General features: G+C 50.3%; 1 protein-coding gene across 1 annotated transcript; it reads right to left on the bottom strand.

The window, feature by feature from the left end:
- Window positions 1–1,033: 1,033 nt before the first annotated feature.
- LOC142910198 (cadherin-4-like) lies at window positions 1,034–14,229 on the bottom strand. The gene is made up of 5 exons (XM_076059885.1): window positions 14,144–14,229; window positions 13,224–13,376; window positions 10,525–10,669; window positions 5,281–5,450; window positions 1,034–1,293 (listed from the first exon to the last, which is right to left on the bottom strand). The coding sequence occupies exons 2-5, from the start codon at window positions 13,290–13,292 to the stop codon at window positions 1,048–1,050; spliced, it is 630 nt and encodes a 209-aa protein (XP_075916000.1). The 5' UTR covers window positions 13,293–13,376; window positions 14,144–14,229; the 3' UTR covers window positions 1,034–1,047.
- Between the last annotated feature and the right edge of the window lie 3,469 nt (window positions 14,230–17,698).

Genomic DNA, 17,698 nt, shown 5'->3' with positions numbered 1-17,698 from the left:
GTGTTGAGTCTATGGTGCAGTGTTGAGTCTATGGTGCAGTGTTGAGTCTATGGTGCAGTATTGAGTCTATGGTGCAGTGTTGAGTCTATGGTGCAGTGTTGAGTCTATGGTGCAGTGTTGAGTCTATGGGCAGTGTTGAGTCTACGGTGCAGTGTTGAGTCTATGGTGCAGTGTTGAGTCTATGGAGCAGTGTTGAGTCTATGGTGCAGTGTTGAGTCTATGGTGCAATGTTGAGTCTATGGTGCAGTGTTGAGTCTATGGTGCAATGTTGAGTCTATGGTGCAGTGTTGAGTCTATGGTGCAGTGTTGAGTCTATGGTGCAGTGTTGAGTCTATGGTGCAATGTTGAGTCTATGGTGCAGTGTTGAGTCTATGGTGCAGTGTTGAGTCTATGGGGCAGTGTTGAGTCTAAGGGCAGTGTTGAGTCTATGGGCAGTGTTGAGTCTATGGTGCAATGTTGAGTCTATGGTGCAGTGTTGAGTCTATGGTGCAGTGTTGAGTCTAGAGTGCAGTGTTGAGTCTAAGGGCAGTGTTGAGTCTATGGTGCAGTGTTGAGTCTATGGTACAGTGTTTAGTCTATGGAGCAGTGCTGAGTCTATGGTGCAGTGTTGAGTCTATGGAGCAGTGTTGAGTCTATGGTGCAGTGTTGAGTCTATGGTGCAGTGTTGAGTCTATGGTGCAGTGTTGAGTCTATGGTGCGGTGTTGAGTCTATGGTGCAGTGTTGAGTCTATGGGCAGTGTTGAGTCTATGGTGCAGTGTTGAGTCTATGGTGCAGTGTTGAGTCTATGGTGCAGTGTTGAGTCTATGGTGCAGTGTTGAGTCTATGGTGCAGTGCTGAGTCTATGGTGCAGTGTTGAGTCTATGGGCAGTGTTGAGTCTATGGTGCAGTGTTGAGTCTATCGTGCAGTGTTGAGTCTAAGGGCAGTGTTGAGTCTATGGTGCAGTGTTGAGTCTATGGTGCAGTGTTGAGTCTATGGTGCAGTGTTGAGTCTATGGTACAGTGTTTGGTCTATGGTGCAGTGTTGAGTCTATGGTGCAGTGTTGAGTCTATGGTGCAGTGTTGAGTCTATGGTGCAGTGTTGAGGTTGGGTGGTGGTGACGGTGTGAGTGTGGGTGGTGTGTGGTGGTGGCGGTGGTGGTGCCGGCGTGCCATACGGTTCTTCTCGTGAACTCGGGGGTGATGTCATTGATGTCGGTGATGGTGACGATGGCGGTGGCCGTGGTCGAGAGTCCGATGTTGGCGTCTCCCTCCATGTCCGAAGCCATCACCACCAGCGAAAAGTGCGCCACTCTCTACACAGAGCGGACACTCCCACACCGTCACCCCCCGGCACACGCACGGAGTGGGTTTGTAGCGCAGAGCGGTAACCGCTATACATGGCGTGCACAGAGAGACAGAGACACACACACACAGACACACACACAGACACACACACAGACACACACACAGACACACGCACAGACACACACAGACACACACCTTACACAGACAAACACACAGTAGAGACAAACACACAGACACACACAGACACACACCTTACACAGACAAACACACACTAGAGACAAACACACACACACAAACACACACACAGACACACACATAGACATATACACAGACACACAGACACACACAGACACAGACACACACACAGACACACACAGACACAGACACACACAGACAAACACCTCACAGAGACACACACACTAGAGACAAACACACACACAGACACACACACAGACACAAACACAGACACACACAGACAAACACCTCACAGAGACACACACACAGTAGAGACAAACACACAGACACACACACACACAGACACACACAGACACACACAGTAGAGACAAACACACAGACACACACACAGACACACACACAGACACACACACACAGACACACACACACAGACACACACAGACACACACCTCACACAGAGACACACACACAGTAGAGACAAACACACAGACACACACATAGACACAAACACACAGACACACACATAGACACAGACAAAGATCCCCCATATAGCCTTAACAGACTGTAGGGGCAAGTGCTGTTAGCGAGCACCTATGAAGGCCGGAACGGTACACGAGGGGGTGGGTGGCCAGCACCACGCCCGACCGCCTTTGTCTCCCTAGTAGCAATGTTTACACACCGCACCAGGTACTCATTTGAGGCCGAGTCGACCTAGGGGGGCCCGGGACCGGTTCAGACAATCGTCACACGAACGTTGTGTCCGTGATGTGCGGCAGAAGCCAGATTAAACGATGCAGAAAACTGCATCAGTGCACAAAATGTACCGTATTTGTTTTGCTTTACAGATACAACAACAGTCAGATGTTCTAGACACAGACTCATACAGACACACACACACAGACACGCACAAACACCTCACAGAGACACACACACAGTAGAGACAAACACACAGATACACACACAGACACACACACAGTAGAGACAAACACACAGACACACACATAGACACACACACAGACACACACCTCACAGAGACACACACAGTAGAGACAAACACACACACAACAACAACCGCCATTCGCCACTAAGTGGCGGTGACGTCACCACGACGCTTGTGCCAGGCTATGTGCACCCTGAGGCCACGTGAAGTGTCGAACGCCCACTGGCAGGAGGTCACGAGGCAGACCCAGGTGCCACGGGTCGACTGACTGAGATGACTGGCTGATGCACCACCTGTGCCCCCTACTGTGCCAACCTGCTGTGCTTTAGCCACCCGGCGCTCCGCTCGTTGTTGTGAGCGTCGCTCCTCCGCCCTCCGTTGTTGTTGGAGGGCGACTACCTCCAACTGTCCAGTAGCGTCCTTCACGAGCCTCCTCCACAGAGGCCGATCTTGACACCGCTGGTACCAGTCATCGGCAAGTCCACTCAGCTCCACGTCCTCCTGTACCACATCACTCCATCTCTTCTCTAGCCCGTGCCGCGCTAGCTTAGCCCCCTCGATCCGGCCGAACAAAAGCTGTTTCGGCATGCGGTGGCTAGGCATGCGGGCTACATGACCCAGCCATCGCAGCCTTCCCCGCCGGAGGAGCTCACCGATGGGACTTTGCCCAGATCTTTCAAGGATTTGTGAGCTCCTCACACAATCCAGTCTGGTTAAACCCAGGATGGATCATAGGCAGGCCAGCCTAAATGTTTCTAACCGGCGAAGATGTTCCATTAGGGGTGTCCACGTTTCGCAAGCGTAGAGAAGGAGGGGAATGACCGTGGCCGAGAAGACCTGAAGCTTAGTGCGGAGCAACAAACCAGGTAGCTTGCACACAACGTTACGCAACCGATGAAAAGATATTGCCGCTCAACTTATTCGGAGTGAGACCTCTACTGTTAAACTGGAGCCAGTCATAAGCACACTGCCCAGGTATGGGAAACTCTCCACTCTCTCCACAACTGCCCCATCACCGATTGGGAGTTGTTGGGGTGGAGTGTCCGATGGTACAAAATACCCAGGCAGGTGCTTAGTTTTGGTGGGGCTGATGGTAAGGCCCCACCGCTTAGTGGCATGCTCCAGTCTCAGCAGCAGCGTCTCCAACTCCTCCTCTGAATGAGCAGCTATTACCAAATCATCAGCATACATAACGTGGTTGAGCATTCGGGAGCCATCCCTTGACCGCACCCGGGCGTCGATCAGCCTCCCATTATATCTGTACCATATGGAGATTTCTCCGGTACAGCTATTGAAGGCTTCACGAACTACGTGGTCAAAATATATGTTAAATAATGTGGGAGCTAGAGGACATCCCTGTCGCACCCCAAGGTTAACAAGGAATGGCTCTGACTGCCGGCCACGTAGTTTTACCCGGGCCCGCTCACCATCATGAAGGTCCTTAATGATCGTGAGCAGAGGGTCAGGTACTCCAAAAGCACGAAGAACAACCCAGAGCCCAGGCCTACTGATGGTATCATAGACCTTGACAGAGATGTAGGTCTTTTTGGAATCCCTACAACTCTGCTGTAGCAGACGGACAGAAAATATGGCATCTGTGCAGGACCGCCCTTTCCTGAAACCGCATTGGGGCTCCGCAAGCCTCTCCTCAGCGTGCCTGGCAAGGCGATGTTGAATAATCCTTGCCAGGACCTTTCCTGGCACACTGAGGAGTGAGAACCCGTCCAGTGGTCCAGACTGTTGTTATGATGTCATATAGGGCAGTCTGTGCACAAACGCCGCTCTCCCTCAGCATTTCGCTTGGGAGATCATCTCTGCCCGCTGCCTTTCCTGGTCTCAGACTCCGGATCGCCTTCAGTACTTCCTCAACAGATGGCACCTCAGCCAGCCACTCACAGGGGGTGACTTCTTCCAAAATTTGAGGCACCACAGCCTCAGCAGGGTCATCCTCACTTTGTGCCACGATGTTTTCCTGGCTGAGGGATTTTCCCTCCCCCAGGACATCACAGAAATGCTCAGCAAATCTGCAAACCTGTTCCTGGGGGTCAGAGATTGGGTCACCGTTTTTTCCCCTAATGATGGTAATACGTGTGGCGCTGCAGATTATTTTTTTGGAGTTAAATAGACACACACACACAGACACACACACACAGACACACACACAGACACACACACACAGTAGAGACAAACACACAGACACGCACACACAGACAAACACACAGTAGAGACAAACACACAGACACACACATAGACACAGACTCACACAGACACACACCTCACAGAGACACACAGACACACACAGTAGAGACAAACACACAGACACACACATAGACACACACACAGACACACACACAGACACACACAGACACACACCTCACACAGACAAATACACACTAGAGACAAACACACAGACACACACATAGACACAGACACACACAGACACACACACACAGACACACACACACACAGACAAACACACACTAGAGACAAACACACACACAGACACACACATAGACACAGACTCACACAGACACACACCTCACAGAGACACACAGACACACACAGTAGAGACAAACACACAGACACACACATAGACACACACACAGACACACACACACACACAGACACACACAGACACACACCTCACACAGACAAATACACACTAGAGACAAACACACAGACACACACATAGACACAGACACACACAGACACACACACACACAGACACACACACACACAGACAAACACACACTAGAGACAAACACACACAGACACACACATAGACATAGACACACACAGACACACACACACAGACACACACAGATACACACACACAGACACACACAGACGTGATACCCACCTCTCGGTCCAGCCGGACAGTATTGGTGATGATGCCTGTGAATCTGTCGATGGTGAACACGCGGTGTGCAGTCATCATTGGAACCTGCAACACTATATGGTAGCGAATCGCTCCGTTGAGCGTCAAGGGGTCATCCATGTCACTCGCCACCACCCTCATCACGAAAGTGCCTGACACGGCCGGAGGGAGAGGGAGGGGAAGGAGTGAGTGTTTGTGAGTGTATCTGTGTGTATGTGTGTGTGTCTGTGTGTGTCTGTATGTGTGTGTGAGTGTGTGAGTGAGTGTGTGAGTGTGAGTGTATGAGTGTGTGTGTATGTGTGAGTGTGTGTATCTGTGTGTATGTGGGGAGCGGTAGTGTAGCGATTAGCGCGCTGCGCTATGAAACTGGCGACCCGGGTTCGATTCCCGCTCACGGCCAACACCAGTGACGATTATCTGAACCGGTCCCGGGCCTCCCCTAGGTCGACTCAGCCTCAAATGAGTACCTGGTGCGGTGTGTAAACATCGTCACTAGGGAGACAAAGGCGGTCGGGCGTGGTGCTGGCCACCCACTCCCTCGTGTACCGTTCCGGCCTTCATAGGTGCTCGCTAACAGCACTTGCCCCTGCAGTCTGTTACAGGCTATTTGGGGGATCTTTGTGTGTATGTGTGAGTGTGTGTATGTGTGAGTGTATGTCAGTGTGTGAGTGTGAGTGAGTGTGTAAGTGTGTATGTGTGAGTGTGTATGTGTGTGTGTGAGTGTTTGAGTGTGTATGTGTGAGTGTGTATGTGTGTGAGTGAGTGTGTGAGTGTGAGTGTATGTGTGTGTATGTGAGTGAGTGTGTATGTGTGAGTGTGTGTATCTGTGTGTATGTGTGAGTGTATGTGAGTGTGTGAGTGAGTGTGAGTGAGTGTGTAAGTGTGTATGTGTGAGTGTGTATGTGTGAGTGTTTGAGTGTGTATGTGTGAGTGTGTATGTGTGAATGAGTGTGTGAGTGTGTGAGTGTGTATGTGTGAGTGTGTATGTGTGAGTGTGTATGTGTGTGTGTGAGTGTGTATGTGTGTATGTGCCGGATGGGCAACTCTGTCGTGGACATTGCTGTGGGGGGAGGTCCAATTTCGATTGGCTCCTCCCCTCATGGCGTCTGAGTCCACCACAGGGGCTAAACGTGGGCTCTGGATGGGTGCGAGGGGCTGGTAACCCCTCCACCTTCAATGAATTACCACTAAACTACAACTGAAATATATAACTAATAAGCTTGTGCCGGAGGCCCCGGGGGGCCAGGCGTCTATGACGTCTCCTGGCCAAACCCCAATTGGCGGAACCAGGAGATTGAATATCTACCCTCGGGGCTCCTCCAGAAACAACGAAAAACCACTACGGGTGGCCACGTGGAATGTTCGAACGCTCACTGCGGAGGAGAGGCTGCCACTCCTCTGTCGGGAGCTGGGCCGGTACCGCCTGGATCTATGTGGCATTCAGGAGGTCCGGTGGACCGGTTCTGGCTCCTGCCACCATGAGGGTTGGACAGTCCTCTACTCGGGGCACCAGACTGCCAAACAACAGGGTGTGGCTATTCTTTTGAACAAAAGAATGAAGGGGGCGTGGGAGCGTGGCGGTGAGGTGTGGGAAGCTGTAAGCCCCAGGCTACTTTGGGCTCGCCTTCCCATCAACCGGAGGCGAGGAATGGTGGTTGTGGTTACTTATGCCCCCACCGAAGATGAACATCCGTGGAGGGATGCAGGCAAAGCCGATGAGTCAGATGCCTTCTATGAACTCCTGTCACAGGTGCTGGCTAAAGTGGCCCCTCGGGATAGAGTCATCATGTCTGGTGACTTCAATGCCCGAGTTGGTCATGATACTGGCACCTGGTCTGGAGTGATTGGAGGGCATGGGCCAGATCAGCTCAATAACAACGGTAGGAGGCTGCTAGATTTTTGTGCAGCCCATGGGCTTGTAATTACCAACACGCTGTTCCGGCATCGGCGCATCCACACAACATCATGGATGCATGCCGGGTCCAAGCAAGAACAGCTGCTGGACTACATAGTGACGGACGAGCGGATGCGAGCCCATGTCCTTGACACCAGGACCTACCGTGGAGCTGATCTGCCCTCTGACCATCGACTAGTCATCTGTAAGATGCGCCTGCCATTCTACCACTCCGGAGGTGGGTGTACACCCAGGACCCCATTACGACCTAAAGTGGCCTGGTCTCAGTTATCTGATGAAAGTTGCAAGCGAGAATTTCATCATCGCTTGCGGCTGGGATTGGCATCGTTCCCGACTCCTCCTGATGTCGAGGGTAAATGGGCGAGGTTTAGGACTGTGACTCATGCAGCTGCAATGGCTGCTTTGGGTACGCGGTCCAGACCTCCCCAGAGATCCTGGCTGACAGAGGAGGTGTTCAGGATGGTTGAGAAAAAGCGACAGGCCCACTGTCATCGGCTACAGAATCCCACGTCAGAGAATGAGGAGGCTTACCGCAGCCTTCGCTCGGAGGTTCGGAGAGCCGTGAGGCGCTGCAAGGATGGGTGGTGGTCGCGGGTTGCTGAGGAGATGGAGTCTGCTTCAGTGGCCCGTGATCACAAATCTCTATTAAACTCCATCAAAACAGTAACCTGCAGCGCCACACCTATTACCATCATTAGGGGAAAAAACGGTGATCCAATCTCCGACCCCCAGGAACAGGTTTGCAGATTTGCTGAGCATTTCTGTGACGTCCTGGGGGAGGGAAAATCCCTCAGCCAGGAAAACATCGTGGCACAAAGTGAGGATGACCCTGCTGAGGCTGCGGTGCCTCAAATATTGGAAGAAGTCACCCCCTGTGAGTGGCTGGCTGAGGTGCCATCTGTTGAGGAAGTACTGAGGGCGATCCGAAGTCTGAGACCAGTAAAGGCGGCAGGCAGAGATGATCTCCCAAGTGAAATGCTGAGGGAGGGCGGCGTTTGTGCACAGACTGCCCTATATGACATCATAACAACGGTCTGGACCACTGGACGGGTTCCGCAGGATTGGAAGGATGCCCTGGTGGTCCCTCTCTTTAAGAAGGGGGACCGCACAGACTGTAACAACTACAGGGGCATCTCACTCCTCAGTATGCCGGGAAAGGTCCTGGCAAGGATTATTCAGCATCACCTTGCCAGGCACTAGAGGCTTGCGGAGCCCCAATGCGGCTTCAGGAAAGGGCGGTCCTGCACAGATGCCATATTTTCTGTCCGTCTGCTACAGCAGAGGTGTAGGAAATTCCAACAAGACCTACATCTCTGCTTTATTGACCTGGTCAAGGCCTATGATACCATCAGTAGGCCTGGGCTCTGGGTCGTTCTTCGTGCTTTTGGAGTACCTGACCCTCTGCTCACGATCATTAAGGACCTTCATGATGGTGAGCGGGCCCGGGTAAAACTACGTGGCCGGGAGTCAGAGCCATTCCCTGTACACCTTGGGGTGCGACAGGGATGTCCTCTGGCTCCCACATTATTTAACATCTATTTTGACCACGTAGTTCGTGAAGCCTTCAATAGCTGTACCGGGGGAATCTCCATATGGTACAGATATAATGGGAGGCTGATCGATGCCCGGGTGCGGTCAAGGGATGGCTCCCGAATGCTCAACCACGTTATGTATGCTGATGATTTGGTAATAGCTGCTCATTCAGAGGAGGAGTTGGAGACGCTGCTGCTGAGAATGGAGTGTGTCACTAAGAGGTGGGGCATTACCATCAGCCCCACCAAAACTAAGCACCTGCCTGGGTATTTTGTACCATCGGACACTCCACCCCCACAACTCCCAATCGGTGATGGGGCAGTTGTGGAGAGAGTGGAGAGTTTCCCATACCTGGGCAGTGTGCTTATGACTGGCTCCAGTTTAACAGCAGAGGTCTCACTCCGAATCAGTCGAGCGGCAATATCTTTTCATCGGTTGCGTAACGCTGTGTGGAAGCTACCTGGTCTGTCGCTCCGCACTAAGCTTCAGGTCTTCTCGGCCACGGTCATTCCCTCCCTTCTCTACGCTTGCGAAACGTGGACCCCCCTAATGGAACATCTTCGCCGGTTAGAAACATTTAGGCTGGCCTGCCTACGATCCATCCTGGGTTTAACCAGACTGGATTGTGTAAGGAGCTCACAAATCCTTGAAAGATCTGGGCAAGGTCTCATCGGTGAGCTCCTCCGGCGGGCAAGGCTGCGATGGCTGGGTCATGTAGCCCGCATGCCCAGCCACCGCATGCCGAAACAGCTTTTGTTCGGCCGGATTGAGGGGGCTAAGCGGGCGCGGCACGGGCTAGAAAAGAGATGGAGTGATGTGGTACAGGAGGACGTGGAGCTGAGTGGACTTGCCAATGACTGGTACCAGCGGTCTCAAGATCGGCCTCTGTGGAGGAGGCTCGGAGGGCGGAGGAGCGACACTCACAACAACGAGCAGAGCGCCGGGTGGCTAAAGCACAGCAGGTTGGCACAGTAGGGGGCACAGGTGGTGCATCAGCCAGTCATCTCAGTCAGTCGACCTGTGACATCTAGGTCTGCCCCATGACCTCCTGCCAGCGGGCGTTGGACACTTCACATGGCCTTAAGGTGCATATGGCCTGGCACAAGCGTCGTGGTGACGTCACCGCCACTTAGTGGCGAATGGCAGTTGTTGTGTGAGTGAGTGTGTGTGTCTGTGTGTACCTGTGATTGTGTGTGAGTGAGTGTATGTATGAGTGAGTGTGTGTGAGTGAGTGTATGAGTGAGTGTGTGAGTGTATGAGTTAGTGAGTGTATGAGTGAGTGTATGAGTGAGTGTATGAGTTAGTGAGTGTATGAGTGAGTGTATGAGTGAGTGAGTGTGTGAGTGAGTGCATGAGTGAGTGAGTGAGTGGTTGCCATGGCGACATCATCGTCATCATCCTCGCCATCGTTGTCGTCATCATCATCGTCATCATCATCATCGTCGCCATCGTCATCATCATCGTCATCATCGTCATCATCGTCATCGTTATCATCGTCATCATCGTCATCGTCATCATCATCGTCATCATCATCATTGTCGCCATCGTCATCATCATCATCGTCATCATCATCGTCGTCATCGTCATCATCGTCATCGTCATGATCGTCGTCATCATCGTCATCATCGTCATCATCATCATCACCATCATCGTCATCATCACCATCATCGTCATCATCATCAACACCATCATCGTCATCATCGTCATCATCATCATCATCACCATCATCGTCATCATCATCATCATCATCGTCATCATCGTCATCATCGTCAGCGCACCTTGCGGGGATCCTTCGACGACGCTGCTGTGAAAGACTTCCTTGGCGAACGTGGGACGGTTGTCGTTGACGTCAATGACATCAACGACGAGGTCCACTGGCTTCTCCAGATGACGCCCACTCGTGTCCACAGCGTAGCACTTGAGCTGCAGTCACAACACTGTGGTGTAGTAGTGTATAGTGTAGTAGTGTATAGTGTAGTAGTGTATAGTGTAGTGTATAGTGTAGTAGTGTATAGTGTAGCATAGTGTAGTGTAGTAGTGTATAGTATAGTAGTGTATAGTGTAGTAGTGTATAGTGTAGTAGTGTATAGTAGTGTAGTGTATAGTGTAGTGTATATAGTGTAGTAGTGTATATAGTGTAGTAGTGTATATAGTGTAGTAGTGTATAGTGTAGTAGTGTATAGTGTAGTAGTGTATAGTGTAGTAGTGTATAGTGTAGTAGTGTATAGTGTAGTAGTGTATAGTGTAGTAGTGTATAGTGTAGTAGTGTATAGTGTAGTAGTGTATAGTGTAGTAGTGTGTAGTGTATAGTGTATAGTGTAATATAGTAGTGTAGTAGTGTATAGTGTAGTGTATAGTGTAGTAGTGTATAGTGTAGTGTATAGTGTAGTGTATAGTGTAGTATAGTGTAGTGTAGTAGTGTATAGTATAGTAGTGTATAGTGTAGTAGTGTATAGTGTAGTAGTGTATAGTAGTGTAGTGTATAGTGTAGTGTATATAGTGTAGTAGTGTATATAGTGTAGTAGTGTATATAGTGTAGTAGTGTATAGTGTAGTAGTGTATAGTGTAGTAGTGTATAATGTAGTAGTGTATAGTGTAGTAGTGTATAGTGTAGTGTATAGTGTAGTATAGTGTAGTGTAGTAGTGTATAGTATAGTAGTGTATAGTGTAGTAGTGTATAGTGTAGTAGTGTATAGTAGTGTAGTGTATAGTGTAGTGTATAGTGTAGTGTATATAGTGTAGTAGTGTATATAGTGTAGTAGTGTGTATAGTGTAGTAGTGTATAGTGTAGTAGTGTATAGTGTAGTAGTGTATAGTGTAGTAGTGTATAGTGTAGTAGTGTATAGTGTAGTAGTGTATAGTGTAGTAGTGTATAGTGTAGTAGTGTATAGTGTGGTAGTGTGTAGTGTATAGTGTATAGTGTAGTATAGTAGTGTAGTAGTGTATAGTGTAGTGTAGTGTATAGTGTAGTGTATAGTGTAGTGTATAGTGTAGTGTATAGTGTAGTGTATAGTGTAGTATAGTGTAGTATAGTAGTGTATAGTGTAGTGTATAGTGTAGTGTATTAGTGTATAGTGTAGTGTATAGTGTAGTAGTGTATAGTGTAGTGTAGTAGTGTATAGTATAGTAGTGTATAGTGTAGTAGTGTATAGTGTAGTAGTGTATAGTAGTGTAGTGTATAGTGTAGTGTATAGTGTAGTGTATATAGTGTAGTAGTGTATATAGTGTAGTAGTGTATATAGTGTAGTAGTGTATATAGTGTAGTAGTGTATGGTGTAGTAGTGTACAGTGTAGTAGTGTATAGTGTAGTAGTGTATAGTGTAGTAGTGTATAGTGTAGTAGTGTATAGTGTAGTAGTGTATAGTGTAGTAGTGTATAGTGTAGTAGTGTGTAGTGTATAGTGTATAGTGTAGTATAGTAATGTAGTAGTGTATAGTGTAGTGTAGTGTATAGTGTAGTAGTGTATAGTGTAGTGTATAGTGTAGTGTATAGTGTAGTGTAGTAGTGTAGTGTATAGTGTAGTGTATAGTGTAGTGTATAGTGTAGTATAGTAGTGTAGTAGTGTATAGTGTAGTGTATAGTGTAGTGTACAGTGTAGTAGTGTATAGTGTAGTGTATAGTGTAGTGTAGTAGTGTATTGTGTAGTAGTGTATAGTAGTGTATAGTGTAGTAGTGTATAGTGTAGTAGTGTATAGTGTAGTAGTGTATAGTGTAGTAGTGTATAGTGTAGTAGTGTATAGTGTAGTAGTGTATTGTGTAGTAGTGTATAGTGTAGTAGTGTATAGTGTAGTAGTGTCTAGTGTATAGTGTATAGTGTAGTGTATAGTGTAGTGTAGTAGTGTAGTGTATAGTGTAGTGTATAGTGTAGTGTATAGTGTAGTATAGTAGTGTAGTAGTGTATAGTGTAGTGTATAGTGTAGTGTACAGTGTAGTAGTGTATAGTGTAGTGTATAGTGTAGTGTAGTAGTGTATTGTGTAGTAGTGTATAGTAGTGTATAGTGTAGTAGTGTATAGTGTAGTAGTGTATAGTGTAGTAGTGTATAGTGTAGTAGTGTATAGTGTAGTAGTGTATAGTGTAGTAGTGTATAGTGTAGTAGTGTATAGTGTAGTAGTGTATAGTGTAGTAGTGTATAGTGTAGTAGTGTATAGTGTAGTAGTGTATAGTGTAGTAGTGTATAGTGTAGTAGTGTATAGTGTAGTAGTGTATAGTGTAGTAGTGTATAGTGTAGTAGTGTATAGTGTAGTAGTGTATAGTGTAGTAGTGTATAGGTGTAGTGTATAGTGTAGTGTATAGTGTAGTGTATAGTGTAGTGTATAGTGTAGTGTATAATGTAGTGTATGGTGTAGTGTATAGTGTAGTGTATAGTGTAGTGAAGTAGTGTAGTGTAGTAGTGTAGTGTATGGTGTAGTGTAGTAGTGTAGTGTATAGTGTATGGTGTAGTAGTGTATAGTGTAGTGTAGCGTGAGTGGTCCGTACCCGATACTGAGCGATCACCTCCCGGTCCAGGCTCCTGGTGACTGAGACTCTCCCCGTCACGGTGTCCATGACGAACAACCCCACGGGATGCTGGTCGGCGCCGTCCCCCAGCAAGGCATAGCGGATGTCCACCCCGGTGGTGTTGGACTTCACCTGTTGGGGTGCCGTGACGAACGTGGGGCGGCGATGATGCTGTGACGGCCGCTCCTACGCTGGACTTCTTTCAGCGCTCTCACGCTCACCTCACCCTCGACTCTCGACACTGCCCCACAGACCTCCCACGGCGGCGTGCGGATGTCTCGGCTGTCCGCGTCTCGTCGATTCGTTGACCTTTCCCTGGACTCTGCGCCACCGCCAGAAGCGTTTCTGTCACCCCCCACCATGCCCCCTACTGAGCGTGGCAGAAAAGAGCTTCCCGGCTCTACAGATTCCTCCTCCTCCCCCTCCTCCTCCTCTACCTCCTCGTCTCTCTGGTACAGCTCCACCACCTCCACCTTCTCCACGCGTCCTAACCCTAGGCTAGGGTTAGTTTAGGGCTAGTTAAGGGTTAGTTTAGGGTTAGGTTACGGAAAGTTTAGAGTTAGTTCATGGTTAGGTTAGGGTTAGTTGAGGGTTAGTTTAGGGTTGGGTTAGGTTAGAGTTAGTTAATGGTGAGGTTAGGGTTAGTTGAGGGTTATGTTAGGGTTAGTTTAGGGTTAGTTTAGGGTTAGTTGAGGGCTAGTTTAGAGTTAGTTAATGGTTAGGTTAGGGTTAGTTGAGGGTCATGTTAGGGTTAGTTTAGGGTTAGTTGAGGGCTAGTTTAGAGTTAGTTAATGGTTAGGTTAGGGCTAGTTGAGGGTTATGTTAGGGGTAGGTTAGGGCTAGGATGAGGTTATACGACAATAAGAATGAGAACGCGCCACGTCCGTCATGCAGCGCACCTGCACCAGCAGCTTGGGGAAGGGCCCGCGGTCATTCTCGGGCACGGACACCTTGGGGATGAGCCAGGTCCGTCTCCAGCGACGACGACTCGTACCTTGGCCTGGCTGCTGGAACCTCACCACCACCTCCTGCTCCTCCTCCTCCTCCACCTCCTCCTCCTCCTCCTCCTCCTCCTCCACCTCCTTCTCCACCTTCTCCTCATCTCTCTCCTCCAGCTCCACCACCTCCACCTCCTTCTCCACCTCCTTCACCTCCTCCTCGTCTCTCTCCTCCTCCCCCTCCTCCTCCACCTCCTTCTCCACCTCCTCCTCGTCTCTCTCCTCCTCCTCCTCCGCCTCCTCTACCTCCTCCTCCACCTCCTTCTCAACCTCCTCCTCCATCTCCTCCACCTCCTTCTCCACCTCCTCCTCGTCTCTCTCTTCCAGCTGCACCACCTCCACCACCTCCACCACCTCCACGCGTCTCTCCCCGCTCTCTCCCTGTGCGGGGTGCGGTGAAGACGACACCAAACGTCATCGTGAGCGAGGCCACTTCATTCCTTTTGTCGGCTGGTGGAGGGATCTTAACGACACGGAATTTGGCCAGATAGTGACGCGTGTGTGTACGTGTGTGTGTATGTATCCGGCAAAACAACCCCCTACCTCCTCGCGGTGCCGGACGGGCAACTCTGTCGTGGACAGTGCTGTGGGGGGAGATCCAATTTTGATTGGCTCCTCCCCTCATGGCATATGTGTCCACCACAGGGGCTAAACGGGGGCTCTGGACGGGTGCGAGGGGCTGGTAACCCCTCCACCTTCAATTAATTACCACGAAACCACGAATTAAACTGAAATATGTAACTAATAAGCTTGTGCCGGAGGCCCCGGGGGGACAGGCGTCTATGACGTCTCCTGGCCAAACCCCAATTGGCGGAGCCAGGAGATTGAATACCTACCCTCGGGGCTACTCCAGAAACAACGAAAAGCCACTACGGGTGGCCACGTGGAATGTTCGAACGCTCACTGCAGAGGAGAGGCTGCCACTCCTCTGTCGGGAGCTGGACCGGTACCGCCTGGATCTATGCGGCATTCAGGAGGTCCGGTGGACCGGCTCTGGCTCCTGCCACCATGAGGGGTGGACAGTCCTCTACTCGGGGCAGCAGACTGCCAAACAACAGGGTGTGGGTCTTCTTTTGAACAAAAGAATGAAGGGGGCGTGGGAGCGTGGCGGTGAGGTGTGGGAAGCTGTAAACCCCAGGCTACTTTGGGCTCGCCTTCCCATCAACCGGAGGCGAGGAATGGTGGTCGTGGTTACTTATGCCCCCACCGAAGATGAACATCCGTGGAGGGATGCAGGCAAAGCCGATGAGTCAGATGCCTTCTATGACCTCCTGTCACAGGTGCTGGCTAAAGTGGCCCCTCGGGATAGAGTCATCATGTTGGGTGACTTCAATGCCCGAGTTGGTCATGATACTGGCACCTGGTCTGGAGTGATTGGAGGGCATGGGCCAGATCAGCTCAATAACAACGGTAGGAGGCTGCTAGATTTTTGTGCAGCCCATGGGCTTGTAATTACCAACACGCTGTTCCGGCATCGGCGCATCCACACAACATCATGGATGCATGCCGGGTCCAAGCAAGAACATCTGCTGGACTACATAGTGACGGACCAGCGAATGCGAGCCCATGTCCTTGACACCAGGACCTACCGTGGAGCTGATCTGCCCTCTGACCATCGACTAGTCATCTGTAAGATGCGCCTGCCATTCTTCCACTCCGGTGGTGGGTGTACACCCAGGACACCATTCCAACATAAAGTGGCCTGGTCTCAGTTATCTGATGAAAGTTGCAAGCGAGAATTTCATCATCGCTTGCGGCTGGGATTGGCATCGTCCCCGACTCCTCCTGATGTCGAGGGTAAATGGGCGAGGTTTAGGACTGTGACTCATGCAGCTGCAATGGCTGCTTTGGGTACGCGGTCCAGACCTCCCCAGAGACCCTGGCTGACAGAGGAGGTGTTCAGGATGGTTGAGAAAAAGCGACAGGCCCACTGTCATCGGCTACAGAATCCCACGTCAGAGAATGAGGAGGCTTACCGCAGCCTTCGCTCAGAGGTTCGGAGAGCCGTGAGGCGCTGCAAGGATGGGTGGTGGTCATGGGTTGCTGAGGAGATGGAGTCTGCCTCAGTGGCCCGTGATCACAAATCTCTATTTAACTCCATCAAAAAAGTAACCTGCAGCGCCACACCTATTACCATCATTAGGGGAAAAAACGGTGATCCAATCTCGGACCCCCAGGAACAGGTTCGCAGATTTGCTGAGCATTTCTGTGAGGTCCTGGGGGAGGGAAAATCCCTCAGCCAGGAAAACATCGTGGCACAAAGTGAGGATGACCCTGCTGAGGCTGCGGTGCCTCAAATATTGGAAGAAGTCACCCCCTGTGAGTGGCTGGCTGAGGTGCAATCTGCTGAGGAATTATTGAAGGCGATCCGGAGTCTGAGACCACGAAAGGCAGAGATGATCTCCCAAACGAAATGCTGAGGGAGGGTGGCGTTTGTGCACAGACTGCCCTATATGACATCATAACAACAGTCTGGACCACTGCATGGGTTCCGCAGGATTGGAAGGATGCCCTGGTGGTCCCCATTTTAAGAAGGGGGACCGCACAGACTGTAACAACTACAGGGGCATCTCACTCCTCAGTGTGCCGGGAAAGGTCCTGGCAAGGATTATTCAGCATCGCCTTGCCAGGCACGCTGAGGAGAGGCTTGTGGAGCCCCAAAGCGGTTTCAGGAAAGGGCGGTCCTGCACAGATGCCATATTTTCTGTCCGTCTGCTACAGCAGAGGTGTAGGGAATTCCAACAAGACCTACATCTCTGCTTTATTGACCTGGTCAAGGCCTATGATACCATCAGTAGGCCTGGGCTCTGGGTCGTTCTTCGTGCTTTTGGAGTACCTGACCCTCTGCTCACGATCATTAAGGACCTTCATGATGGTGAGCGGGCTCGGGTAAAACTACGTGGCCGGGAGTCAGAGCCATTCCCTGTACACCTTGGGGTGCGACAGGGATGTCCTCTGGCTCCCACATTATTTAACATCTATTTTGACCACGTAGTTCGTGAAGCCTTCAATAGCTGTACCGGGGGAATCTCCATATGGTAAAGATATAATGGGAGGCTAATCGATGCCCGGGTGCGGTCAAGGGATGGCTCCCTATTGCTCAACCACGTTATGTATGCTGATGATTTGGTAATAGCTGCTCAGTCAGAGGAGGAGTTGGAGACGCTGCTGCTGAGACTGGAGCGTGCCACTAAGAGGTGGGGCCTTACCATCAGCCCCACCAAAACTAAGCACCTGCCTGGGTATTTTGTACCATCGGACACTCCACCCCCACAACTCCCAATCGGTGATGGGGCAGTTGTGGAGAGAGTGGAGAGTTTCCCATACCTGGGCAGTGTGCTTATGACTGGCTCCAGTTTAACAGCAGAGGTCTCACTCCGAATCAGTCGAGCGGCAATATCTTTTCATTGGTTGCGTAACGCTGTGTGGAAGCTACCTGGTCTGTCGCTCCGCACT

Source organism: Petromyzon marinus, unplaced genomic scaffold (genome assembly GCF_048934315.1).
Source record: "Petromyzon marinus isolate PM22_M1 ecotype Great Lakes invasive population unplaced genomic scaffold, UKy_Petmar_22M1.pri1.0 PM_G_Scaffold_14, whole genome shotgun sequence".
NCBI lineage: Eukaryota > Metazoa > Chordata > Hyperoartia > Petromyzontiformes > Petromyzontidae > Petromyzon > Petromyzon marinus.
This window is presented reverse-complemented; position numbering and strand designations above follow the sequence as displayed.

Bases quoted from the DNA above. Each gene is read 5' to 3' on its own strand.
- LOC142910198 (XM_076059885.1), bottom strand. From the start codon at position 13,292: ATGGACACCGTGACGGGGAGAGTCTCAGTCACCAGGAGCCTGGACCGG. The intron at 10,670-13,223 runs GTACGGACCACT...TTGTGACTGCAG, and splicing joins AGGTGATCGCTCAGTATCGG to CTCAAGTGCTACGCTGTGGA. The intron at 1,294-5,280 runs GTGGGTATCACG...CGCTCTGTGTAG, and splicing joins CTGTCCGGCTGGACCGAGAG to AGAGTGGCGCACTTTTCGCT.